At 52.7% G+C, this 27,913-nt stretch overlaps 1 protein-coding gene across 8 annotated transcripts in view; it reads left to right on the top strand.

The window, feature by feature from the left end:
• COL27A1 (collagen type XXVII alpha 1 chain) overlaps window positions 1-27,913 on the top strand; it is a 153,102-nt gene that overhangs the window by 24,223 nt on the left and 100,966 nt on the right. For 7 of the 8 annotated variants that reach the window (XR_003512404.1, XM_027550601.1, XM_027550606.1 and 4 more), the window contains exons 5-10: window positions 3,239-3,292; window positions 13,700-13,753; window positions 15,226-15,279; window positions 24,989-25,033; window positions 25,674-25,727; window positions 26,156-26,200. Coding sequence is in view for 7 of the 8 variants with exons in the window: in XM_027550601.1 (XP_027406402.1) it covers window positions 3,239-3,292; window positions 13,700-13,753; window positions 15,226-15,279; window positions 24,989-25,033; window positions 25,674-25,727; window positions 26,156-26,200 (306 nt within the window). In the remaining variant the exon portion in view is untranslated. The remainder of the gene's footprint in view (window positions 1-3,238; window positions 3,293-13,699; window positions 13,754-15,225; window positions 15,280-24,988; window positions 25,034-25,673; window positions 25,728-26,155; window positions 26,201-27,913) is intronic. The other variant, XM_027550604.1, reaches the window with a different exon arrangement.

Here is a 27,913-nt window from a genome sequence, read left to right on the forward strand (position 1 = left end):
GCCCTAGTTCCCTCCAGACCTGGCCCTGTGCTCCCTGGGCCCAGGACTCTGGAATCTGCTGTCTGAAGTGGCATTTCCTCCTGGCTTTGGAGTCTCCATGGAGCACTTGCCCAGAGCTGGGGACCACAGAGATATCATGGACACTGCTGGCCAAGGGACCTTGTTGCCTGGGACCAGGATGAGGCCCCAGGACCTAGCATCCCAGGTACTGGCAATCTGTCTGGGTCTCTAAACTCCTCCTGAGCTCCCAGCTTCTGTAGGACTGTCCTCCTGACCCGGCATATCCTCCTTTGCAAACTCCTCCTCCATCCATGGCTCAGATCAAATGCTCCCTCCTTTTCTGATGATCACCTTCTTCTTGGAGCTCCTGTGGCAGTTAACTGCCCGGATTCCTCGGTAGAAAACTCACATTGACCACTGAACCCTGTCACCTGGGTGGCATATGCAGGATCCCCTCCCAGCTTTCTAGCCTTCCTGAAAATAAGTTCCAGCATTATCCCCATTTTACAGGTGAGGAAACTGAGGTGCAGAAAGATGCAGTTACTTTGACTAAGGCCAAGCATGGAGTAAACGCTAGAGCCCAGATTGAACCTGGACCGTCTGACTGCAGAGCCGATGACCTTAAACTACCTGTTGTGCTGCTTTTCCCTTCTACTTAGCTGAGCCCCTCTGGGCCAGAGACAGGTCCTATTGATTGTTCTTTCTTACCTGATGCCTAGCAAAGTCTCCTGCATCAGAATGTGCTGGGCAAATGGTTGCTGATGGGTTCTAGTCTAGGAGTCAAGAACATTTCCCATGAGAGAATGGATGCATGTACATGTATGGTTGAGTTCCTTTACTATTCACTGGTAACTGTCACAACATTGTTTGCTAATTGGCTATACCCCAATACAAAAGAAAAAAAGAGTATTTCCCCTCAAGAAGCTGTGTGATCTTAGGCAAGTCCTTTCCCTATTGTGGGGCTCAGTTTCTGCATTTTTAAAACATGGGATCCTGGTAAGGCATTTCCAGCCAAGATTCCTCCCAGCTCTGAAGTTCTTCAAGTGAGGGAATGACTCTCCTGACATTCCTTTCAGGCTCTTGGAGGACTCCCCCCTCTCCCTGGAGCCCATCACCCTGTTTCTAGATGGGAAATTCCATAGATCGTAAAATTCCAAAGATAATACAATGCTGGGACTAAGCAATCCCAGTTCCTCCGTACAGATGATGGCTCTGGGGCTCTGGGAGGGGGCTGGGCCTTACCTGAGGTTCCCCAAGCCTCCGTGGCTTGGCCCTCTCCACCTCTGCGTACTCCCTGGCCCAACCAGGGGAATCCCTCAGCCTTCCTCCACTCAGCTTTCTGGGCTGCAGCGTTTGTAGAAGCAGTCTGCTTGGCTCCCAGTCAACTATGCAGTTCATTTCTCTGCAAGGCAATGGCTGGAGAGGGGAATGAAGGTGGGGGTGGGAAAGCAGGAAGCCCCCACCTCCCTGAGGGGTAGCGGGTGCTCTAGCCCTCCACCTTTGGGCAGCTGGGGGCACAACTGGGGAGAAGTAGTCATTCCTGACCTTGTCCACCTTGTCTACCTCATCTGGTTCTGGGGTACTGGATGCGAGCGTCCCCTCCTCAAACATCCTTCGTCTAACCTTTTCCAAATTCAGGTTGAGCTCTGAGCTTAGATCCCAGGAGCCCAGACTGGGGTGAAGCTCTGAGGTCTTCCAGATTCCTTAGAGACCATGAGTTTCCCGTCATTCATGGAATTGATGGGGAGACTGAGCCTGGGGAGAGGGGAGACTCAGAGCTGGGACCAGGTTGCATCTAGTTGCCAGGATATAGCATCTGGTGAAATATCAGGAAGGGGCTGGAGGGCTGATTATTTTGGAGGTTACCCATGACACCGTTATAAATCCCCTAGGCTGAGTGAGCGTCTGAACTCGGTTCCTCCTTGACATGGACAGGGAAGGGGAGGGTCCCAGCTCAGGCATGAAGGAAGAGGGAGGTGCCTCGGGCGGAGAGTGATAGGCTGCAGCTGGGAAGTTGGCCTTGAAGCGAGAGGAAGGAGGCGAATTCATACACAGCCAGATTAGTCAAGAGGGGCCATGGATGAGGGCAGTGTGTCTGGAGGCTGTTGTGGTAGGGGGCACCCTTGAGGTGCCTGTCCCCACCCTTAGTGCCTCAGATTATTCCTATTGGACAAAGACTCTCGGAAAGTAGTTGACTCTTAGGACTCTGTTTATATTACTGGGCTGCAGGATGCTAGCCCGGGGCCTTTGCAGAGAAAGTGGACATAAGGCCCCAGCTGTTATAAGGGACGTTCAGATATGGCCTGGGAAAATCTAGTGCCACGAATAAGCCTTGGACTTGAAGCCAACAAACTAGGTTCCAGCCCTTGTTTGGCCACCACTCTGCTGTGTGACCTTGGCGAAGACCCTTTGACTCTCTGGGTTTAGTCTTCCCAGCTGTTTCATGGTCCCCGAGGGACTCTGTAAGCTCAGAACATGTAGAAATCTAAGGGAGAGAGCTCTGACTACCGTGGTGGCCATAGAAGAGACACGCCCTTGTTCAGAGGAGGCCGAGTACTCCCTTGACTGCGCGTGCAGCTCCAGAGGCTCGTGCAGAGTCCAGTTGGAGTCTGAAGGGTGGAGAGTTTCCCTTAAGCAGGAGGAGTCCCAGAAGGTTCCCTGGAGGAAGTGGCGTTAAAGCCAAGTCTTGAAGGATGGGTTGGATTTCATCTGGAGGTGATGGATAGGAAAGGCATTCCAGATGATGGAACAGCAGGGCATAGGCAATGTGAGGAGGAAGTACCAGGCGTGGGGCAGGGCAGCCAGTAGCTGAGTGTGCTCTGAGTCGAAGGAAGCAAGTGTGGGAGGGGCTGGTGGGGCCAGGTGCAGAGAGTATGGAGAGGTGATCCAATTCAAGGGCTTGTGCTTGGAAGCTGCACATCTGAGGTTTGTCCCTTAGCAGCCATGTGACCTGGGAAAGTTGTAAAACTCTCTGGATGGCAGCTTCCTTGTCTTGAAAATGGGAATCATGGTAGCACCTATTTTGTGGGTTAAAAAGATAGAATGAGGTGATGCACAGAAAGAGCTGAGCACAGGGCCAGGCATCAAGAGAGCCTTTCTGCAAGCAGCTGCTGTGGCCATACTGCTGAGACTCTGCTAGTGGAGAAGACCCAGCGGGCGGGTGGAAGTGCCAGGCCTTGCTTTAGGAAGTGGGATGCTCCTCTTTTCCCCTCATCTCTTTTTCTCTTTTGCCTTTCAGGGTCCTCCTGGGCCTTATGGAAATCCAGGCCTTCCTGGCCCCCCTGGAGCCAAAGTGAGTATATGCCGTGGGGTCTGGAGATACAGCCATGGGGTGGAAGCTGGGGTTTGGGCCCCGCACTGGGGGAGGCTTCCTTCCTTAGGGGATCCTGGCAGGAAGGTCTCAGAGTCTCCGTGGAGGATCCGTGTCTAGGCCACCAGCACTCCCAGAAGGTCTCCCAGGTGCCAGGCCCCATACTGGGCTGGAGATGCAGTGAGGAGTTCGGAGTTTAGCAACTGGTGGGGAGGGGCTGGGGTGAGAAGGAACCTAGGGTCCTCAAAGCGGGTGGGAAGAAAGATCATCTGCTGCTAAACAGGGGAGGGCCTTGGAGATCCAGCCTCAGCGTGTTACTGGGTCACAGGACACACCCTGGGGAGGCAGGTCAAGTTTTGAGCTGGGGAGGGATGTGGAAAGATCATGTTTGAGAAAAATCCCTGGATGCCGTGTGGAAGGCGGGCTGGGGGGCTGGGGACCAGAGTAGAGGCAGGGAGACCTGGGGGTGATACAGGCCAGCGTGGGGTGCAGGAGGAAGGGAATGGGTGCCTCGGCGATGTGGAGGGGAGATGGAGAGGACTCAGGGATGGACAAGAGGAGAGAGATGGGGATTCTCTCTTTAGCCTCAGTGGCCAAACCAGGGAACCAGAGGAAGGAATGTTACATTTGGGAATCTGTAGCCCAGCCAGGCAGAGAGATTCGTGGACATCCTGAAACTCAGGGGAGCTCTGAGTTGGAGATGGAGCCCTAGGGGGTGGCCAGCACAGACATGCCACCTCTGGACTGCAGATGAGACCAGAAACCCAGGTGACTGGTGCTCTGATGACTGTGGAGGCTCCAGCTCTGGGGCGCCGGGAGAGAACAGAGCTGTCCAGGGTGGTGCGTGGAGTGAGAAGCCCCAGGATGAGTACGGGGCCAGCAATATTAAGGTTATAAGGGGTAGCCTCAAGTGATGGCTGGAGAAATAGGAGGAGGGGTCAGGGGAGCTGAGAGCACAGCAATTGTGCCGAGAAGAGCACAGGGCAGGTTGGGAAAGGCAGAGGGTCTGCCTGGCTTTCAGCTGTGGGGTAACCAGATGAAGAGCATCCCTGGGCTTTGGCTGGCCCAGGCTCAGGGTCCTTTGCTAACCTGTTAAAAAGGTCCTGCAGCTTGAGGAAAACCATTAGCCAACTGGCCCCAGCTTGTGCTGTGATTGTCAGCTGAGCATCCTCCATAAGCTAGTTCTGACTCCTGGAGCTCTTTTTGGGACAAATGTACACAGGTAGCCCTGGATGTATGACAGTATGGTACCAGAGTGCTGGCGCAGAGCCCTCACACAGAGCTGCAGGAGTGCTCGCCTCTGCCTCTGTGGGTATGTGACTTCGGCCAGGACTGAGCTGGGGTCCTTTCTTGGAAAGTAAGCCCAGAGGCCTTGGGCCAGCAGCTGCCTGGAGGTGCTCTGGGTTTTAACAAAGCAAACACCGATCATGCCAAGCTCTGTATATTGAACCCTTGCTCTGTGCTAGACGCTCTGCATGCACTTCACGTAGCCTCATTTGATCTCCACAAACACCGAATGAGATGGTGGGGTTACTGCACCCATTTATAGATGGAGAAACTGAGACTCAGGCAGATGATTGAGACCCTGCCTAGGCAAGGGCAGTGGGACCTGCCCCCATGAGTCAGGCTGAGGGTCTGAGTTCTCCTTGGGAAACTTCTGCTTTGCAGAGGCTTCTGGTCGCCCAGGCCTGGGTAGATAGATGCTGAGGATTAGCCACTGTTTTGATTGCCAGGCTTGCTCAAGAACACGCCTTTCTTGGCCTGCTCTGAGACTGTCTGGTCTTTCCCCCACTCCCCCACCACTCCCAGACTTGACCCCCTGCTCCTATGGTAGCAGATGCTCCATCAGCTTCTCACCTGTCCACACCGGCCCCAGTCTGGCCTGCAGCCCACCCCTCATCCTGCTAGCAGATGTAGGGAAACAGGAGGAGAACCTAGCAGCCGCTTTTCCTGCCATTTTGAGGAGCTGTTCTGAGTATGGTGAGGGAGGCTCAGACCTGGCAGATGAGCTCTCCTGCGGAACACAGGAATACAGAGCCCGAACCTGTGACTCAGGGCCTCATGGACAAGTTTCCAGCTTGCTTCTGTATAAACAAATAAGGGAGCGGGTTCCAGAAAATATACTGGAATGGGAGTTTTCTCCCAGTAGAAGTTGCATTAAAATGCCCTGGGGAAAAGTCATGCCCTTTTCCTGGACACTTGACTGGGAGTCTAAGAGGTGAGCCCAAGTGGATCCAGGGCAGTACAGTTGAACTGAAGGCCCCAGGCTGCTGGACTTTCGCCCTGGGCTGGTGTTCATCTGTGGTTTGGCCAGGATGGGGTTAAAGAAAGGCTCTTCTGGGACAGAATTCCTGAGATTGGAAGAGAATGTTGTGGATCTGCAGGAATGGGTGTGATTCTGGGGAGAGGGTCCTTGCTGTTTACCAGATCCTTTCTGGGTCTGGCTGTTGACCTGGTGGGACTCTAGGGCTGGCTCCCTCCAGGCCCGGTGCTGGCTCTTCCTTTTCCGAACAGTGTCGACTTCTAGAGCTGCCTCTGGGGCCACCCATCCGTTCATTTCCATTCGATGGGCAAACATTTATCAAGCACTTACTATGCGCTGTTGATGGAAAAATCAGCCCAACAGGCAGGGCCTGCCTAGTGGCAGGGAGCCCGCCCATCATCTGGATGGGTCACAGTGGGGTCACTTCTGTACCGTATTTATTGAGCTCTTGGGAGCTTATGACCTTGTGGGTTAAAGATCCCCCTGCCAGACTAAGGATGGGAGAGACTGGTGGATTGAGAAATCAAGAAGGGGAGACAGAGCAAAGATAAGGAATTTCATCCCTCTTGAGGTCAGGGGAGCAGAGACCCAAAGGGTCCATGACTTGATGGGATCACTTGCAGTGACCAGCAGTGGCGGGGCTGAATTTCAGGTCCTTGGGTTTGCTGGCTGGAAGACACTTAACAGGGCTGTACAGATGGTTCAGGCCAGAGTCACCCTTCAGTCCCTTCTGCCCGCTCCAGAGCCAGGGCTTTCCCTATGTACCATGTATCCATACATTCCACATTCAAACCCATCAAGAAGAGAGTTTGCCAATTCCCACAGAGTCAAGATCAAGGACTTTGAGACTGAAGCAGAGGAGCCAGAACCACGGGTGGATGGTATTAGCTGACCTTGGAGACCAAGTGTTGAGTTATGTGTCCAGCAACCACAGTTGTCATGCAGGAAAGCGCAGTGGTTAAGAGCACAGACTCTGGAGCCAGATGGTGGAAGTTCACATTCCAGGTCTGTTAGTAATAACTTCTAGTTCTGTGGCTCTGAGCAAATTATCTGAATTTCCCATGCCTTAGTTTGCTCATCTGGAAAATGGGATAACAATAGTAGCTGTCCTCCCGGCATCCCTGGTTGTCATGAGGTATAACTGAATTAAGAGCAGTGGTGGCCTGTGGTGGGTGGTCAGCTGTCAACAGGTGCAAGGTGCCCAGCCTACAAGGGGGCACAGACAGGGACAGTCCCTGCTCTTGTGGAAGCCAGCTGACCATACCATGCAAAGGGCTCCACATGAGAGACACTGGGTGCTCAGTCCCCACAGGATGGCAAGTGATCTGGTCTGGGAGGTAAGGCCTGCCTTCCTGGAGGGTGGGAAGGCTGAATCAAGTCTGAAGGGCAGCAGACCACCAGGCCAAGGGGTGAGAAGAGGTTGGGGAGGGCAGCAGGCCTGCTGGGTGTGCTAAGACTTTTAGACTTCATACAAAGAGCAGTGGGAAGGTGTGAGGTTTTCAGCAGATGGGACACAATCAGGTGTATCGTTTTGCAAAGGCCACTCAGGCGGTTGCGGAAGCCGGGTCCGTGGCCATCAAGTTGAAGGGTGGCCAGCCTGGAGCTGCCCCTGGGGATGCTGATTCTATGCCAGGTGAAATCAGATGGGATGCAGGGCCCAGGTCAGGTGAGAAGCTCTGGGTCTGAGGTGGACAGGGCTCCAGCTGTGCCTGTGCTGGGTGATGAGGCACCTGGCCCTTTTCTCCTTGGCAGCTGGCTGCCCTTCCCTCCTCTGCCCTGCTTGGTTTGCAGTGAAATACTCAGGATTACTGTGAGCCCTTGGGCATCTGGGGAGGATAGGCGGGCAAGAGGATCCATGCTTAGTGATCCGAGTGACTCCTCACAGAAGTCTCGGGCATCAGACCCCAGCCTCCCCTTTCCCTTTCTACAGTGACTGAAGTAGGACATACTCTTTAAGGGAAATGTGGAAAAGTCTGCTGCTGCTGCTGCTAAGTCGCGTCAGTCATGTCTGACTCTGTGCGACCCCATAGACGGCAGCCCACCAGGCTCCTCTGTCCCTGGGGTTCTTCAGGCAAGAATACTGGAGTGGGTTGCCATTTCCTTCTCCAATGCATGAAAGTGAAAAGTGAAAGTGAAGTTGCTCAGTTGTGTCCGACTCTTTGCGACCCCACGGACTGTAGCCTACCAGGCTCCTCCGTCCATGGGATTCTCCAGGCAAGAGTACTGGATTGGGTTGTCATTGCCTTCTCCGGTGGAAAAGTCTAGAAAGTATCGAGAAGAAAGCAGGCCTCCTGCTGTGGCTCTGTCCATCCATAGGCACTGACTGCGTTTTAACATCCTGTGTGTCAAGGACTGACCAAGAACCCGACATACTTTGCAGGGTGGATGTTATTACCCCCATTTGCAGATGGGAAAACTAAGGTCTAAAATATCTAAGTAACTAGCTTATCTCTGATAAGTATCAGGGACAAGATTTGAATCTTCTGCTGTCTGACTCCAAAGCACATAGTTTTAGCCCTAAATCCATTAGCTCCATAGCCCTTTAGCTCTGAAGATTAAGCTGTATATGTGTATACATATATACACGTTGCTGCTGCTGCTGCTAAGTCGCTTCAGTCGTGTCCGACTCTGTGCGACCCCATAGACGGCAGCCCACCAGGCTCTGCCCTCCCTGGGATTCTCCAGGCAAGAACACTGGAGTGGGTTGCCATTTCCTTCCCCAATGCATGAAAGTGAAAAGTGAAAGTGAAGTTGCTCAGTCGTGTCCAACTCTTTGCGACCCCATGGACTGCAGCCCACCAGGCCATCTGTCCATGGGATTTTCCAGGTAAGAGTACTGGAGTGGGGTGCCATTGCCTTCTCCATATATATGTTACATATGTATAATATATACACACACACATGTATATACATATATATACATGCATACTACATATATATGAATAATTTAAAATATGCCTGTACATAAGTGCCATATAGTGCTTAGCTGTTATTTTATTAACAATTGCCTTGTAGAAAGACTGAACCAATCTATGCCACTGCTAGCATTAGAAGAGGATATTTGAAAAAGATAATTCATTATTGCTTCCAATACACTGCACTGATAATCTGTGAATAATTTTCTTACATTTGCTTTCTATTTGCATTTCACCATTTATGATTTTGTTTATTTTAGGGATTGGGATGTTGTCTTTTGTTATTGATTTGTAAACATCATTTGTGTTTATATATGAAGGCTTATTAAGGCTGCATGTATCTTACAAATTATTTTTGAGTTTATTGTTTGCCTATTGAGAGTATTCATGATGATTTTCACAAATGAGAGTGTTACCTATTTTTTTTGAACCAACAATAACTGACATTTATTAGGAACTTTTACAATATGTCAGAATCTGAGCCTTCAGGAAAGCCCTAATTTGGAGAGCACTCTACCGTAAGTAGAGGCTTCCCTGGTGGCTCAGGTAAAGAATCTGCCTGAAATGAGGTGGACTGGGGTTTGATCCCTGGGTTGGGAAGATCCTCTGGAGAAGGGAATAGCAACCTACTCCACTATTCTTACCTGGGGAATTCCATGGACAGAGGAGCCTGGCGGGCTACAGTCCATGGGGTCACAAAGAGTCGGACACGACTGAGTGACTAACACTACCATATGTAAAATGTATGATTCTTTCCTTTTGTCCTTAGACATTTTTTTCCCATACTAAGACCAGAGAGGTATTCACTGGTATTTCATTTTATAATGTCATTTGTACTCAAAATTTTAAACCATCTGGAATTAAAATTCATGGAAGTAGGTATGGGTATAGCTTTATTTTCCCTGCAGTAGTTGATCATTTATTAAATGACTTTTCCTCCACTATTACATGACAGACCAGGGTCTATTTTAGGCCATTCAAATATGTTTCATTGCTATGTTTGTATATTTTTAGCCTAGTAAAGTACTATTTTATGACAGTTATTATCTTTATACTGTGTGTCTCCCTGCTCCACTTATAATGTTCTGGCTATTTAATCTGTCAGATGAACTTTATGCCCATCTTAATAATTTCCTTAGAAAAAAACCTCTCTTGGGGTTTTTCTTGGAATTGTATTAAATGTGTTTATTTGTGAAGAATTACCATCTTTAAAATATTAACTTTTTCCATCTAAAACCATGGCATATCTTCCCATTTGGTTGAGTTTTTAAAACGTCTCATAATAAAACTCTATAGTTTTTATTGCATAAACCTGGCACATTTCTTACTAAGTTTGTGCTTAGAAATTTTATATTTTTGTTGCTGTTATGAATGGAATATTTTCCCCATTATATTTTCTAGCTGGCTTTCAGCTATTGAAAAAGAACTATTGACTTTGTATATTTGTACTTCTGGTGTTTATTTTACAACCATGCCCTTTGCTGAATTATTTTATTGGTTCTAACAGTATTTCACTTAGTTCTCCTGAATTTTTAGACAGGCACTCATATTGTTTGCAAAAAAGGACATATTTTTGCCTCCTTTTCCTCAAAGGTTAGTAGTCTTATTTGTTTTTCCTGCCTTATTGCTGTGGCCAGAACTTATACACACATGAAACAGTAGTAATGATGGCCAGAGACCCAGTGAACCTTCAGAGGACCTTCCAGAGCTGGGGCCAGATCCGACCCAATCCTAGCCCTAGAGTTGTCTCTTGAGACTCCACTGATTTATTTTCTCACTTGGGAAATATTTTTCTGATGCCTCCTCGGGGCCGGGCCCTGTGCTACGTACTCAGGATCGTGTATCTTGCAAAAGATGACTTGCACAGGGGATTTCTGGCCCAGAATTTTCCGGTCCTTGGTTCGCTCCTTCTTTGTCTCAGCCCCTCGTGAGGCCTCGTGTAACCAAAGCCTTCTGTTCTTTCCACTTCCCAACTTCACCTGCAAGAAAGCAGCTCATAGTTTCCATTCCCGCTCTGTTAGTAGCACTTCTGGCTTAGTATATACCTTCCTAACCATCTTCTAGCTCCTCAAGGCTCTGTTAACTAGAGTCTGCTATTCCATACAGAGGGAAAGGGACTTGTCCAAGATCACACCGGCTCATTGGCTGGAGAGCTGGGTCTGGCACCCACGTCCTCAACCTCACTGAGGTGTAAACAATTAATTAGACTTTATTATTCTTTATATCTCTTACTAGAGAATTTGCAGGAGTCTGGCTGGGAAGATGGATAACTTTCTGCATCCCAGAAGTCACACCTTCAGCTGAGCACGGGTGCCTTGAGCATCCGTGGAGCCCACACTGCATCTGCTTCCCTTCTTGTCTTCCTCCAGCCTTAGCTTGGCTGATTGACTCTCAGTCTGGGTCAAGTTCTCCCAGCTCCCTCCTGTACTCCACGTGTCACTGGTCATAGTTGGTCATCTGTGGTGTATTGAAATGTAAAGAGCTTGGGCTCTGGAAGCAGACTTCCTGAATCAAAATCCCACTTATGAATTATAGGATCTTGGACAAATTATTTACCCTCTCTGTGCCTCAGTTTCCTCATCTGTGAAATGGGGATAGTGATCATGGCTCCCTTTTAGATTTACGTGCTGAAGACTTAGAAGAGCACTAGAAAATGCTAGAGCATTCAGCATTACCAGTCTCTGGTTTTTCCCTCGAGAGGTCCCCACCGGCACGACTTGTGTCTTGATCCCCACCATGGTATTCCCAGTGTACACTGTAGGATGTGTAGATGTTCAATAAATTTCAGTGTTCTTTTGTTGTTCTTGGGCAGAGATTAAGTCCCAAACACGGTGCTGGCTGCTGAGAGTGCAGAGAGCAGTCCATAGAAACTAAAATGCCCCGGATATGGCCTCTGGGCAAAGGAACCAGTCTGGCATCCCTTCGGGTCTCAGTTTCCCCCTTTGTAAGATGACAGGACAGGATGCACAAAGGCCCCCCCATGAGAGCATTTTAAGCCCAGCTCCTCTATTGGCTGCAGAGCGAGGTGGGCAAGGGCGGGGTGGGTAGAAGCTGCTATCCTTTTTTGGCCATTGGAATCCTGGGTGGCCCTGGGCCTGGCCTTGCACATGGACATAAAAGGCATTGGAGCTGGGCTTGTGAACGCCGAGGCTGGGAGAGTGTCAACAAGGGGCTGCTGCAGCATGAGGCTGTTGATCCTAGAGGTGAGGCCCTCAGCAGTGACCTGGATGGACCCAGGTGGACAGAGAGTTGGGGTTCTAGCAAGGAGGGACTGCCCTGCAGCCTGGGGCAGCCGGAGGGCATGTGGGAGAGGCATCTAGGCTTCCCATTTGTACGTGAGGGCTCTGGAGTCAGATTGACCCAGGACCTAGTCAGACCTAGTGAGACATGGCCTCTTACCTGCATGCCACCCTGGACTATGACTCAGCCCCTCTGGATCTGGCGCTTGGTCCTGTGTTGCCACATGTGTGTGTAAGAGGGCTGGCGAGGTGCTGCATTGAGTGGGCCTGGCACAGTGTTGGGCACGTGGTAGGTGGGCAGCGAAAGGGCACCCTCTCTGTCTTAAGGTTTGGAATGCAGTGATTTCTCATGCAGAGTGACTGAGTCAGGATTTGGAAGATCTGTGTCCTGACACAGAAAAGAATCAAATGGGAACTAATTAAAGTTGGCCATTCCACCCTCCCCACGTGTAACATCTCACTGGCTCCTTGCCAAGAAACCTGGATGCCAGGCGGCCATGTGTGCCTGCACCCTTGTGTGTGTGTGCGCATGTGTGTGTGCATGTGTGTGCACATGTGTGTGCGCGTGTGTGCACATGTGTGCGTGCGTGCATGTGTGTGTGCGCGTGTGTGTGCATGTGTGTGCGTGTGTGTGCACATGTGTGTGTGTGCATGTGTGTGTGTGTGAACATGCACCCATGCGTCTGTGCACATGCCTCTGTGTGCGTATGTGTGTGTGTGTGTGCTGTGCAGCCCGCATTTTAAAGGTGAGGAAACAAGCTCAGAGAAGTGAAGTCACTTGCTTAAGACCCTACTGTGCGTCTGTGGCTTAACCCAGGACTTCTGACTCAGGACTCAGATTGGGGAGTGAGCTGGGGAGTGAGGCTAAGGGACAGATCAGGAGACTGACTTCTCAAAGGACTGTCTGCTGAGTAATTTAATCAGGCCAGAGCCCTCTTTAGCTATAAGAGACACAGCTGGTAGGTCCTTCCCTGAGCACGTGCTCATAGAAGCCAGGATCCTTGTGATGGGGATGCTCCCTGTGCGTGGGACTAGGGATGCTGGTCTGACTGGGGACATACTACTTGTCAGTGTCTCTGCTATTCCCGCCTATTCTAACTTGTTGGGTCCCAGGCCTCTGTTATGGGAGTCACAAATTCAGGGTCCTAGTCTTAGCTCTGCCAGTGCCTCAGCTTGAGTTCCTGGGCTGTCCTTTTCCTTCTCCAGGCCTCAGTTTCCCTGAATGTATTATGGGGTAGTAGCACTTCCTTTGTCCACTTCATCTGTCTATTCTGGGAACCTGGTGGGTTGAGGGATATTGCAAACTGTGAAGGGCTGTACATAGATTAAGTGGCTGTTAGTCCACTGGCTCTAGGTAATTTGAGACGGTGAGGTGAGCATCAGGGGCTAGGAAAAGCAGAAAGAATCAAGCTTAACTTCAGGATGTGTCTCTTAGAAGGTCTCTGAGAGCCCTGGGGGAGCACATCACCTATACAGTGGGCCCAGGGATCTACAGATTGGTGGGGGAGGATGCAGTCAAGCTGCATCTTGAGAATGTTTCTGGTTTGGCTAATGATGATTGTGGGGGGAGTGGTTTTCTACTTGGGGGTGACTACCTGCATAAGGACCCAGCAGCAGGAATGTGCAAGTCCCGGGGAAAGAAGGACTGTAGTCTGGGATGGGGCAGAAGGGCCCCGTCTTTGAGCTGGGCTGGTAGGAGGAGAGCAGAGTTCTGAATAGGGTGGGTGGGACCAGATGATGGAAGACTTGGGACACCCAAGGGGGAGTTCAGACTTTGTCAGTAGGGTGGTGGGCAGCTATGGAGGGTTGCTGGAGCAGGGGAGTGATGGGATTGAAGAGGACCCCATGGAGGAATGTGAGTGGGGTGGAAGGGGAGGGCATTTAAGCAGAGGACAGGGATTTGAGCAGAGTTGGTGGGGAGAAACCCTCTTTAGAAGACGTGGCGGCCAAAGTGGAATTGTTTCTGTTTCAGGGACAGAAAGGGGACCCCGGGCTCTCACCAGGAAAGGCCCACGATGGGGCAAAGGTAGGTTTCCAGGGACCCCAGTGCTCAGGGAAGCGGAGGAGTGGATGGTAGGGAAACCGCCATGCCGTGGCATGGACCTCCTGACAGAGGCCTCTGCGTAACAAAAGGCTGGAGGCAGGATGTAGAAAAGGACGTGGTCTGTTCTCTTTGAAGCCCTTCAGCTCTCCCTGCACCAAACCCAAAGCTATCCCTGCTGCCTTCTTCCTATGTGCAGCCAATAAAACTGACAAAAAAATGTGACCTGTGGACATTCCTTTGGTGAATGTCCTTTGGCCTAATGCTCTGAGTGGGTTTTCTGCAGGGCCTGCGAGGTGGCCCTCGGCATCCAGAAGCTTCTTGGTGGCACACGCCCAGGAAGCTTCCAGCAGACATTCGAAGACCCCTCCAAGGTGGTTAGTTCAACACACGGATCTATGGATTTTCAGGACGTAGAAGGGAATGGGCTGGGGAGGCAGGGCTGCCTGACTCTGAAGGGCTGAGACCAGAACTTCTCCCATGGAAGAGAGAAGAGTTAGGCCCAAGGACTTCATTGCCCCTGAAGCATCCACCCTGTAAGTTAGGCAAGGGGCCTGGAGGGAGTGCAAGTCAGGCCAGAGCAGGGGAACCCAGAACTCTAAGTAAGATCGCCCAGGGTCCCGGACATCCATCCTCTGGAAGGAGTCCTTGAGTCTGGTTTCCTTCTGGACACAACCCCAAAGCCCTCCTGACCGGAAGAACTCTGCTTCTCAGCCCAGGCTCTGGTGCATGGAGACTTAGAGGTGGCGGCTCCTGTTGATTTCTCTGAGACACAGGAGGCTCATTCCTTCACATCTTCATGAGAAGTTTGCTCACTCAGCAAGCGCTTCCTGTGTATATACATCCACATGCACCCCCATTGGATCCTCATAAGCTTATAGCCCAGGCAGCTGGGCCTAGTTTGCCTGGGAGGAAACAGAGGCCCCAGAGGCGGCGGCTGGAGGCCACGCAACTGGTCAGGTGTAGACCAGACTTTGTACCCGGGCTGGATGACCTCCAGGGGCCCAGGTTTCTCTCCTGCTCCTGCGTTGTCTGCTCCTGGGTCTCATGGTGGTGGCAGAAATGCCCCCTACTGGGTGGCCACCATGTCCAGCACAGGCAGGAGAGAGGGGGTCAGGAATGTAGGAGAGGGATTGCCAGTTGGAACAGGTTGCGTGTTCTCCAGGGCAGTGGTTTGCAAACATAGTTTTGGCGGTGTAACCCATTCCCCAGATGGTTCCTTCTGCCGAAGTCCAACATAGAAAACAGATCAAATGGAGAGACTGAATTATGTGGGGAGGGGCTGGGTCCCATGCCTGCTCGGCTGCCCTCACCCTGTGCAGAGGACCTGAGTCTCCCCTGAGGCCTTTAGGCCTCCGTGAATCCTATTTGCAAACCACTGGCCCTGGGAGGCCGAACTTTCAATAAGTGTCTGCTCCTATTGCCCCATCTCACCCCGTTTTCTGTGTTTTTTTCAGGGCGACATGGGCTTGCCCGGGCTCACTGGGAATCCAGGACCCCTTGGACGAAAGGTACACTTTGGTGCTGATGCTTCACTTTGTCCAGTGGGTTTCCTAGCAAGCGGGGTCCTCAGACAGGAGTGCTATGTACTGCCTCTCCCCAGCCCTGGCCCAGATCCTCGGCAGTGGGCTGGTGGCCAGAGGGGAGAGAGGTTTCTGAGGGTCTGTGCTTACCCGGGGGCGTGGAGCACCTTGGCTTGGAGCAGGTCCCCCCACCATGGTTAGTGAGATGTGACAAGAAGTAACCCTGTCCTTCCTTTTGCATCCCAGCTGCTCCAGGGAGGTCCTGAGGGTGCTCTTGGTGGTGGAAGGAATATTGTCAGAGCCAGGAGTCCCCATAGGTTCGGCTCCACCTTCCATGAGCTGAGTGGCCTGGGACCTGCACATCCCCTCCCTGAGCCTCAGCCTTCTACCTGGAGTGACCATGACCTACCCCGTCCCCTGTCCCTGATCTCTCGGGGTCTGTAAACCACGAGCAAGGTCTGCAGCCTGGAAGTTGAGCGAGTGGGCTCCGGGGTCAGTTGCATCTGGACTCCACTCCCTGCTCCACCATTTGCTCGCTGTGTGACCTGGGGCAAGTCAGTAACCTCTCTGGGTCTAATATCATCCCTCCCATATACTGCAGGGAAATCTCTATAGAGGCAGAGTTCTCTGTGCATTTTGAGCTGTTCTCATCCTCCCCCACCTCATCACTGCATCAGTCAGGCAGGGGGTGTTACCTCTTTGGGGGAAGAGCTGCCATTTTCCTAGGTGGTGGGTCTCTGGCTGGCTGTGCCCCTGAATTCCTCTCTGGCTTCGCAGCTAGGGTGAACCATCCTTCAGACTCAACAATACTTGTGCCCCCTCCAGGAAGCCCTTCTAGAACCCCAGCTTTCGGGTCTAGAGCCTCTACTCTGCTTGAAGACTCAAAGTCCCTCTAAACTGCGTTCTTTTCAGCCCCCAGACCAGCCTCACCAACCAGGACATGCAAGAATGGTTTGTCGCTCTTCCTGCAGAGCCTCGCTCAGGGCCTGTGTGTAGTAGGTGTTCAGGAAACAGGGAGGACAGTGCAGGGTCAGGGTCAGTTACTATTTTTGCAGGGAAACCCCCCATTGTTGATGGGTTTTCAGTCTATAGATCAGCCGAGGGCCGCAGCTTGAGCATCCTTGCTGGCTCCCAGCTGTAGCCACAGCTGCCCTCTTCCTTGGCCATCTGGTTCTCATTTGGGCAGCCGTGGCATCTCCTGGCTCCATCCTGTCCATGCTCTGAGGGTCCCCATGGCACAGGTGGACATGGAACATGACTGCCCCCGGACCCATTCTCCTCCAGCCTCTTCGGCCAGAACAGGTCCTCCTGCAGATCTGAAGAAGCCAGACCCAGACAGGAGTGCGTGGCTGTCTGTGAGCTGGGGAAACGTGGTCTTTTCTGGCTCAGAGAACACAGAGGAACTCCCTCTCCCCGCTCACTTCCTCTCTGGGCTCCAGCAGTTTCTGATGGATGAGGTGTGAGTGGAAAAGTCTTCTTCCAGTCCTGGCTCATAAAGCAGCCAGTGGTGGTCTCGCTTGGCACGGGAGTAGGAATCTAGCAGAGGAGGTGGAAGATGGAAAACCAGACGGGACTGGCTCCTGCCTGGGGTTCTAGCCTTCCTGCTCTTAGCAGATGTCCAGGGAGGCCCAGAGTCCCCAGCGCAGGGGAACCAGCTCACCTGAGCAGGGAGAGACATCTTTTCTAAATTAAGGAAGAGTCTCTGTGTGGTAGGAAAACGATTTGGCAAAGCCATTTCCACCGAGTCCCTCTGGCTCCTGTCGAGGCAAACACGGGGGAGTTTGGTCTGGCAGGTCAGTGTCACCTAATCACAGGGAGTGGTGGTGCTCAGGTCTCAAGGCAGGGACCCCTGACCAGTGGTGGGGGTCAGGGAGGCAGGCCAATGGGGTGGGCAACCTCACCTGGAACCATCCCTGTTTGTCCGTAGTCGCTCCTCCCACAAGCATCTTTTGGTAACAACGGTAGCCATTTGGCACTGATCCTGCTGAGCGGTTTGCCTGCATCATCTCATGTGGGGAGCCTTGAGCGAGAAAGCACGTCAGTGGCTGAGAGGCGAGGCCAGTGTGCCCTTTGCTCATCAGCACGTTGAATTTTGGTGTCACCTCATAGTGACACCAGTAGCCCTATTCATTCATTTCTTCAACAGGACGGATTGGTTGCCTATTGTGTGTCAGGAAGTGTGCAGGCCTCTGAGCTGAATAGAGACAAAAATCCCTGATCCTCAGAGTTTGCAGTCTTGTGGGAGGAAGGAGGCAATAAAAATGGTAAAAATACGAGGTGTGTTAGAAGATGAAAAAGGCCATGGAGAAAAGTGGGCAGGAGAAAGGGACTTTGAGTTGGGAGTTTCTTATATTGACTAGTGTGACAGAAAGGCTTGCTGTTCCTCATCACATCGCTTCCTCACAATAGCCTCCAGCAGTTAAGCAGTATTATGCCCATTTTACAGCTGAGAAAACTAAGGCCCAAATAGGTTTCATTCATTCATTCACTCTTCCAGTCATTGCACAAAGATGTACCTATGTACCTGGCCCTTTGCTGACACAGGTGTTAAATGCCAATGAGATCACTGAGGGCTTTCGGAGAGTGAAGTCTACAGCCCTGGTTCCCAGCCCCTCTGTGTGTGAGAACCAGTGCGGGAGTTTGTCCTTCACCTCCACAGGGGTTCCAATTCAGCTGGTCTCAGTGGACTAGAGCACTAGATCATCACGTGCAGCCAAGGCCGAGAGCCACTGGGCTAGTGGACAGAGCTTCCAGGGTCACTAAATGGCAGACCTGTGATTTGAACTCAGGTCTTCTAACCTGCAGGCCCTTTCCCTCTCTACAATGCTGATGGAAACAGTTTCTTACATAAGAGCCTCCCCACCTTCAATAAGGCTCCCTTCTCCGCATCTGTCTGCGATGCTAGCCAAGGGACTCTGCTGAGCTGATTCCCAAGGGCAGGTCAGACACGCCTGGATGGAATCCCAGCTCTGTCCCCCTCCTGCTCTGTGAGCTTGGGCCAATGGCCTCAGTTGCTTTGTGCAGTGTTTCGGAGGGTTAAATAAGATGCTATGTCCTCAGCACCCAGCGTGAATGAACGAATGATCGTGAAGAAGCAGCACTGAAGAAGGTCTTGCCCACTTGGTCCCATCAGTCATCTTGCTTAGTTACCAGTTAACTGCCCTCCCTTGTGGCTCAGATGGTAAAGAATCTGCTTGCAGTGCAGGAGACCTGGGTTTGACCCCTGGTTTGGGAAGATCCCTTGGAGAAGGAAATGGCTACTCACTCCAGTATTCTTGCCTGGGGAATCCCATGGACAGAGGAGCCTGGCGGGCTATGGTCCATGGGGTCACAAAGAGTCAGACATGACTAGGGACTCACACACACACACACACCCTCCTCTAGCCCAGAAAGCTGGAGAGCCCTGTTTGCTCCTTGGGAGGGCAGAATCCAGTGCTGTCCCTAGTCTAATCCCCCTGCCTTCGCTCCTATAGAGCAAGCGCTTCTCAACTGCCCCCAGGGAACAGTTCACAGTGGAGGCATTTTTGGTCATTACCCCCTGGGAGGGGGCGCTTCTAGCTTTAAATGAGTAGACGCCAGAGATGCTGTTACAGATCTTGTGATGTATGGCACACACACCCCACCCACAGCAAAGGCTGATCCAGCTGCGGTGTCAGTGGTGCCAAGACCAAAGAATTCTGCTGTATAGAAACCTTCGAAGCATCCAACCCATGTGCCCTGGGCCTTCCTGCCTCCCTGTATTTGTTTATGCTGGGCTCTCCCCTGGCAGGCTCTCTCCTCCCTACTCATCTTGATGTATCAGTCTCGATTTTACCCTCACATGCCATCTTTTCCAAGAGTATCTGCCCAGCACCTCCAGGCAGAATTCGTATCTGCCTTCTCACACCAGCGCATTTTCTCAGCCTCTTTGGGACTCTGCATTTTCTGGCTAGCGGGCAACTCACTGATATTCTTGGCATAGTTGTCAGACTAGACCAAGTTCACAGAGGAGGACCTCTTCTTCTTTGTTCCTCATGTGGGGCTCAGCACAGCGCTGGACACAGACATCTGCTCTTTCACCCCACACCTCCCTGCCTCCTCTGCCCATGACAGACATAACGAGTTGCTCTTTCTTGCCAAGCCTAATTCAGCCTCAGACTCTTTCTTAACACATTGCTCCAGGCAGACATCACTGATGGAATAAAGTTGGTACCCAAATTGAAACTTCCTCTTGGCTCCCTCCCGCCACCCTCACCCTACCCATAACCCCTCCCTATGCCTTCTGCGTTGGCCACTGTCTGAGAGTCTGTAGTAAAGTGGGCAGGCAGAGGGGGTCATCTGGGGATGTTTTTGGGGGTGTGTGATTGACAAACCTTAAGGCAATCTCCTGCCTTTCTGCAGAACTGCCAGTTCTATCTGGACATAGCACCCCCAGTTCCATGTAGCACCCCCAGTTCCATACAGCACCTCCAGTTCCAAGCAGCATCCCCAGTTCCAAGCAGCACCCCCCGTTCCATACAGCGCCCCTACTGAGAACCTCCTTGGGTTCCCCCTGTTGCTGAGCTGTTCTGATCTTCTGGTGCCTACACCCACTCTGTTTCTTTTTTTTTTAAGAACATTTATTTATTTAAAAGAATTATTTATTTTAAATGGCTCTACTGGTCACATCGTTGCGGCATGTGGGATCTTTAGTTGTGGCATGTGGGATCTAGTTCCCCAAACCCAGGATTGAATCCGGACCCCCTGCTTTGGGAGCACAGAGTCTTAGCCACCAGACCACCAGGGAAGTCCCTCCGGCTCCGTTTCTGAACTCCGCTGACCCTCTGCTCTCCAACGAGGCTCCTCCTTCAAGCCTCAGCTTACACCACCACCTCCTCTGCTTGGGTGTCTGTACTCCCCTAGCAGTCAGCGCTACTTTGTCCTGCTTCGTATGTGTTTAGTGCCCATATCCTGTTCTAGAAGGTAGGGAGCAAGTTTGCTTTGTTTACTTGTGTGTTCTTAGTGCTAAGATAGAGTCTGCCACGTTGGTGGGGCTTAGCAAACCTTTGAATGAAGGAGTAACCAGATGAATGAAGGCTCCATACAGAAGCTCTACCTCCCTGCTCTGACCTCTTTCAGGTACCCACTGAGCAGAGTTCAGCATCAGAGGCCTGACTGTACTGGGATGGACTGTGCTTTTGGACAAGCCACACATCACATTGCAGAATCCCATAGAATCCTATCGTTTTGGGGCCAACAGGGTGCTTTGAGAGGCCAGCTAGGGAAACTGAGGTGCAGAGAGGAGCAGGAACTTGGCGGGTATGGTGTCATGGCTCACTCTGCCTCTTGAAAGATGTTTCTTCCTCCTGACCCTTTCTGTTGAGGGCCTGTCCATCCTGCTGGCTGCCCAGTGTGGCCTGGGAGCTGCCAGGGTGGTAGAGAAGTTTAGCCGGAAGCCTCGTGGAATGCTGAGTGGGTCTGGTGAGCTTTATTCTACTGCAAGAGAAGCTGGGGCCTCGTGCAGGCTGATATGGAGCCTTCAAGATCAGTGTGCGAGGGGGGATCCGCTGAGAGGTCTAGGCTGGTTCTCAGGACCCCCAGGAAGGGACAAGACCCCCCCTCCCCTCCCTTCCCAAAGCCCAAATAGCATCCCAGCCGACGGGGAGACTGTCTGCAGTAACAGTGAGGTGATGTCTGGTTTTTACTTGTGCATTGTAAGCAATGATTAATCTGGCTCCCAAACCAAAATATAGCCCGAGTTCTATTATAAACACGGGTCCTGTGGAGACCCGCCTGCCGAGAGCCAGAGGCCCCTTGCAGATTTCTGTGGTCCCTGGAACTCCCCTGAAGCCTCTGCTCTCCCCTCGTCCCGGTCAGGCAGCCATCACCCGTGGGGAAATCACTGCCCGTGGGTCCACCTTGCGGTCAGCGCCCGCCATGTAATTGCTGGGGCCCTGGAGAAGGTAATGGTTTAGATTCTTCCAAGACCTGGGGCCCTGTCATTTGAAGCTATTTCACTGGCCCCAGCTTGGTAAACACCGTTAAGGTGCTTTCCAGGGAGCATAGGAACCCCCACCCCCACCCCAACCCCATGTCTTGGCTGTGTTCAATCTCAGCTGTTCCCAGTCCGCTAACAGAAACACGGGTTCGTGGCAGTGTTCAAGGCCCTTCTGGGTCCATGGTTTGGAAAAGACCTACGAACTGTGGCCTTCTGGACAAAGCCCAGCCCAGTGGGTCTGGAGTCATGGGGAATGGTCTGGGCTTGGCCATAACTTGCCAACTAGCCTTTGGCGAGTCTGTTTACCTGTCTGAGCCTCGGTTTCTCATTGTATCCAATGAAGGAGGCTGTGAAACTGATGGCTTAGGTCCCTTCCAACTCAGACAGTGGGTTCATGATGCTACAGTGACCCACAAGCTCAGACCTGGGGAGGTGAGTCTGTAAGAGGGTCTTTCCCTTGGTGACCCTGTGACTCTTCCAGGTGAGCTCGGGTCTCAGCAGTTAGGACATAGGACTTCGCAGCCTGCTGTGTGGCCTCTTTACCTCACTAAGCTTCAGTTTCCTCATCTGGCATCAGTTTCTTCATCTGGCAAGTGGGCATGGTAATTCCTGCCTCTCAGGGATGATCGCAGGTGTTGATGAGATGGTGCACCTAGGCCTTAATGCGGGGCCAGGCATAGAGTGAGTCACTGTTCACGTCCCCAGTGGTCATTCACTTCCTTTTCACTGCATCCTGAGTAGGAGATTTACTTGAAATCTCCTCCTGGGATTTCACTGACAAGTCTGCCAAAGCATTGGTTTCTAGCTTCTTTGTGGCTGCAAGGAAGCCAAAGGAGCACGTGGTGCGCAGGGCTCCCTGGACCCCTCTCGCTTCTCTTGGAATTCTTGCTCTGTTATTGCACTGGCTCCATTATGGCACTGAGGCAGCAGAGGATGGCAGAGGGAGGCTCAGAGAAGGCTTAGAGCTCAACCCCTGGGCTGAGTCACACAGCTTAGAGCTCGAGGCTCCACTCAGCTCTCCATGGGAAAAGGCTTTGCTTGTTTTTTCTCATCGGCAGGCTTCAAGTGGAGAAAGGATGATGGTCATACATCCTGTCCATGACACATCCCTGCTCAAAACCCTCCTGTGCTTTCCTGCCATCTTTCCACCTGGCATGCTCTGGCTTCCTGCTTCTTTTCTGACCACCTGGTCACTCTGCCACTCACCCCTCACTCATTCTGCTCCAGTCCCACGGGGCTCATTCTTTCTTGAGAGCGTTCTCCCTCAGGGTTTCTGCCCCTATTGTTCCCTCTGCCTGGGAAGCCTTTCCCCAGAGAGCCAGCCCTGTGTCCAGCCCCCCTGCCTGCCACGGTCACCACCCTGCCCAACATGGCCCTGCTCTGTCCTCTGACTCTGCTCACTTTTCTCCATAGCGCTCCATAGCACTCTCCATAGCGCCATAGCACATGCCACACATTATCGCTTTTTTAGAATTTCGTTTTCAGTGATGATGAGAAAACACATCACGTACATTTTTCCATCTGAACCCTGTTTGTGTGTGCAGTCCAGCAGTGTTGGGTATGTTCACACTGTTGTGCAATCGATCTCCAGAACTTTTTCATCTTGCAAGACTGAGACTCTACCCCCATGTGAGCAGATCCTTGAGACATTACGTTTTATATTTATTTGTTTTTGTATCTGCTTAATTAGACTGTAAATTCCGTTAAGGCAAAGGATCTTGTCTTCTTGTTCAGCCGATGCCTAGCATGGGGCCAGAGCATGAAAGTGCAGCAAATGTTTTGTTGCATGAATGAATGAAATATAAAGATCATGCTACTAACAGCAGCTGGTCTTTATGGGGCCGTTGACTTCAGTGTGGTGCTAAGTGCTTCACACATTATATCATACAGTCTATAATGCCAACCCCTGAGAACCCCATTTTGCAAGATGAAACCAGGGCTCAGAGAGGGGGCCCCAAGGCCTCCAGCCAGTAGGGAAGCAGGATAGGGATCCAGATTAATCTGAAACAAGAGATCTTACCCACTCTGCATGCTGGCTGCTGACTGTGGCCGCTGCATCACTTTGCCCATTGGGGAAGAATGGCATGCTGGCGGAATCTCACCCAGCCGTGCTGCATCAAGATCATGGGCCCCAGGTCTGAGATGCAATCACAACGCTGAGCAGTCTCGAGGCGTGAGTAGGTGCAGAAGGAATGCTCGTAAACTCCCCAAACCTCTTGGATCAGAGCGATGCTGTTTATAATTAAAGAGTGCCGCTTTCTAGGGGTCTGTGGGGGTGCCAAACGTGTGTGCCTGTGGGTGTTTGTGGATGTGCATGAACTGTACATGCCCAGGGAGGCTGCAAGGCTCTCCGTGTGGCCTCCGGTGTCAGAAGGACCCAGTGGTGAGCTTGAGCCGCTGCTCCTTAGTAATGGGATTCTGGACAAGTGACTTCCATTCTTCAAGACTCGGTTTTCTCCTCTGTAGGATGGAGATGATATAAAGAACAGTGGGTAGAAGGGGTTCACAGGCATCGTATGTGTGTGTGTGTGTGTAGTCTAGAGTCTTGTTAATCACCAGCCTGGGGCAGCCCTAGGGCTTCTACCTGCAATGCAGGAAACCTGGGTTCGATCCCTGGGTTGGGAAGATCCCTTATAGAAGGCAATGGCTACCCACTCCAGTATTCTTGCCTGGAGAAATGCATGGACAGAGGAGCCTGGTGGGCTACAGTCCATGGGGTTGCAACGAGTCAGACACGACTGAGTGAATAACATGCTGGGGGAGCCCTAGAACTCCTGAGTTCCAGAACACCAGAACTGAAGGGTCCTCGGAGTTCTAACTCCCTTATTTGACATCCAGAGAAGGGCAGTGACCCCTCCAGGGTTGCACAGTAAGTCAGAGATGGTCTGGACCCAGCACAGGGCTCCGGTGAAGGGGGGATCTAATGGAGATTACCCCATCTCCACCACACTGTCTGAAACGGAAGCCCCTGCTCCGTCTTGTTTCCTAACAGCCCAAAGCTTAGGGAAGTTTGAAGTCTGGGGTTTCCCTGCAAAGAGCTCCTTACACTCATGAAACAGTCCAAGTGGCTGTCCCCAGTGCCACCTGCAGGCACACACTCGTTTTGATTCTCTTGACCTGGAGACCTGGCCTTGGACCACGGGAATTAGACTGTGGGGACAGGACACATGGTTGGTACTGAAACGTCACCAGACTCTTTCTCAGTCAGTCCAGCGGCCTCTTGTCCCCTGGAATAGTGGCTGGAATCACTGGGAAGAAGGGGGGCAGCTATTTGAGGGTCACACGATTGGTCAATATGTATGAGATCTTTTCTGACAGGGGGTTAGTGAGAAGGTTCCGACAGAAAAATCCCAGCATTGTATGGTGGGTGAGCACAGCTCAGACTTTAAGGTCCTCATCTGTCCGCCCATCACTGAGACATCCCTCCAGCCCTGCTTCGGACGTTCTTACCTTCTCTCTGGGTTTGGAAAGAAGGGTGGTGATAAGAGCAGCAGTCTCTCCCAGTTGCTGTATCCTAATTCAGCTCACAAGCCCTGCCCCAGGAGGGATCAATCCCGGCTGTCTTCTGGTCTAAGAACCACTGGTGACGGAGAGGAAACTGCAGGATGCCTGATGTACTTATCTCCACTCGGACAGCAGTTCTCAGACGCGTACTAGCACACGTCCCTGCCGTAGCGCCTGCAGTGATCCCCGGACCCAGACGTGTGGTCCTAGGCTCAAGTGGTTTCTTTCCCTCCGCAGGGACAGAAGGGTTATCCTGGACCGACGGGGCACCCCGGAGAACAGGTGAGGGCTGCAGCCTCAGCCCCGCCCTCCTCGCCCTCCCTTGCTCCAGCCCCCCTGCCTGTCCTTGGCCTCCACCCCACCCTGCCCGGTTCCACGAGTAAGCTCCAGAGCCAGGAGGCTCTGCCTCCCATCCCGCTGGGGCCCCCACCCGACCCCACCTCTCCCCCAGCCACATCTGCCTGAAAGGGCTGGAGTCCACGCCGGCCCAGTGCTGGCATGAGCCGCTGGACTCCGGTTAGCGCCATGAATAGCTGGCCTGTTCCGGGCGATGTTAGGGGATATTATACACGCCACCACGGGGTTTGCAGGAATTTTGGCTGCCCTGGCCCAAGTCAAACATCAGCCGCTGCCAGCGTGGGAGAGCCCAGCCAGGCCCCCTCAGTGCTTTATTCCTGGGCTGCAAGGACAGGGGGTTTTGTCCCTCCAAGCTGGTCGGACCGGTTTCTCAAAAGGGTGGGCTGGGGGAAGAGGGTGGGTTAGCGGGGGCGCCCAGCAGGCCGATGGCCTCCCCTTCCTCCCCTTTCGTCTCACATTCCTGCCCTTCTCTTTGTCCATTGTAAACCCCGGTCCCTCACCGCCCTCCAGACCTGGAGCTGGGCAGGGTCTCCCCTTTCCTTATGTTTCTCTTATTCCTTTGCAGGGGCAGCCAGGACCCGAGGGTAGCCCAGGGGCCAAAGGTTACCCTGGCAGGCAGGTGCAGTATATGGCTTCTGGAAGCTCTGTGGCCGTGGTGGTGTGGAGCTGGCCACGGGTGCCCCCAGGCAGAGGGAGGCGGTGGGCTGGGGGCCCAGGAGCTATACCTGCCAGGTGGGCCCTGAAGGAAAGGGCTGTTCAGGGCGCTGTGCTGAGGAGCCTTCTCTGAAGGCAGCAGGGCAAGGATGCTCAGGAGGAAACAGAACAAAGAGTAGTTCTGGGGTGTGAGAGCGTGGCTCCAGAAGCTCTCCCAGCCGCCTGCTTGGGGCCCTGGGGTAGCTGGGGGCTCCGTTTGAAGATCAGGAGTGTAACCCCACTCCTATCATACAGAGGGACAGCTGAAGCCAACGGAGACAGACTTGGCCTGGGTTGTTGGCAGCAGCTAGAACGTCTCCATATGTCCTTGCCCTTCTGTCTTTTGTGTTTCAGGGGCTGCCTGGACCTGTAGGAGACCCTGGGCCCAAAGGTAGCCGGGTAAGTGCGACTTGGCACGTGCTGCCTGCCTGGGGGTCCGGGTGGGCATTTCCTGTCCCTCCAGCGGGCCCCGTGGGCGATCGGGGCTGTAAAGCCTGCAGTGTCCACCCAGGGTCTTCTGGGGGAGCTGGGGCCTTGGTCCTCCCGCCTGAGTGCTCCCAAGAGCAGAGAGGCAGAGGATGGCTACATGGTGGGGAACCCTGGAGCCAGCTTGGTCTCCACGGCCAGGCAGCTGGGCAGCACAGGTCAGCTGGAGGCTCGGCCGCAGTCCAGCTGCTATAATCACACATTTGCTTGCTGTGTCCCCCAGCAAGTCCAATCAGTAGGGAACCAAAGCTGGGGCCACTTTGTTTGTCACTGGAGTCCTCTGAGGCCTCACTCCTACACCTAGCTGAGGGCTGGGGTATCACCCTTTAGGGAAGGCAGTCCTGACCAATGAGTGAATGTTGTCCAGGCCTGAAGGCTAATGGAGCATCTCCTCGGCCCCTCCTTCAAGGCCCCTGAAACGAACCCTGAGTAGCCAGCAGGCTCTTTGCCCATCTTTCCAGTGGGAGGGATGTCCATTCCTACCCCTGGCACGGTTAGGGGGATGCTAGGAATTTGGAAGTGTAAATCCTGCTGAGGTGGGCTCCCAGGTGGGTTGTGGGGCAATGGAGAAAGTTCTGGGTGAATTGAATGGGGGTAAAACGGAGTTTAGAAGACTGAGAAGCAATCTAGTGGAATCCTGTCTTCTATATACAAGGAAACTGGGCTCATGATGGGGCCCCAGTTCCCACAGCTTGCCTAAGGTGGGGCTGGGATTGAGGACCCAGGTATTTGGAGGGCTGGGCTGCCTGCCTTTTAAAGAATGCTCAGCAAGTGGGTCACAGAGTCCTCGGTCAGGCCAGGTCAGGTCAGGTATGACATGTCCTTCGAGCCTGAGCCAACGCTATTTATGGCTGCAGTCTCAGCCCGAATCCCTGGACCTGACGGGCGGGTGTTAGGAGAGTGGCTGGAGTTGGGAAAGTTCCCCAGGACGTGTTGATGATGTCAGCGATGATGATGATGGTGATGGGGGCGGGGCAGTGATAGACGGGGGCTGAGGAGGCTCCTGTCCTAGGAGCTGGGCCCCCTCCTTCCCTTTATCCAACTGTCCCCGCGAGCTCTGGCCCCAGAGGGGCCTCCTGAACTGAGGGAGAAGGGCTTCTTGGTTCAGCCCCAGGTCTCTGATCTACCAGGAGGACCGGAGAAGCGAGGCAGGCTAATGACATCTGGGGCTGCTTGCCATTTGCCTTGCTGTGGCATCTAGAGGTCACGTGTGCAGGGGATTGCTGGTCTGACCCTGGCACACACCTTTTCAGGGTCACAGGGCCCTGAGCAGCCTGGGTGAGCCAGGGCCACTCAGGCTGCCCGCCCAATCCTGCCATCACCGGCCTTATGTTTATGAAGTAGGCAGAGCACAGACTTGGGGTCCGGGCAGCTGGTTTGGAGACCTACCCTGCCATTAACCAGCTGTGGGAGCTTGGGCACATCTCTGGACCTCTCTGAGCCCATCACTGCAAATCTGGGATATAAGCCCTGCTAGGAACGATCAGTAAACATCATTTGTTAAGATGATGCTAAGAAAGGGGCCTCGTGACCTCTTCTAGGGACGGAGAAATGCTTGTGAGTCTGCACTGGTTGCTTGTTTATGGGAGGCAGGGTAGCAAAGTGGTTAGAGGGGCCCTGGCCCTG

Source organism: Bos indicus x Bos taurus, chromosome 8, assembly GCF_003369695.1.
Source record: "Bos indicus x Bos taurus breed Angus x Brahman F1 hybrid chromosome 8, Bos_hybrid_MaternalHap_v2.0, whole genome shotgun sequence".
NCBI classification, from domain to species: Eukaryota; Metazoa; Chordata; class Mammalia; order Artiodactyla; family Bovidae; genus Bos; species Bos indicus x Bos taurus.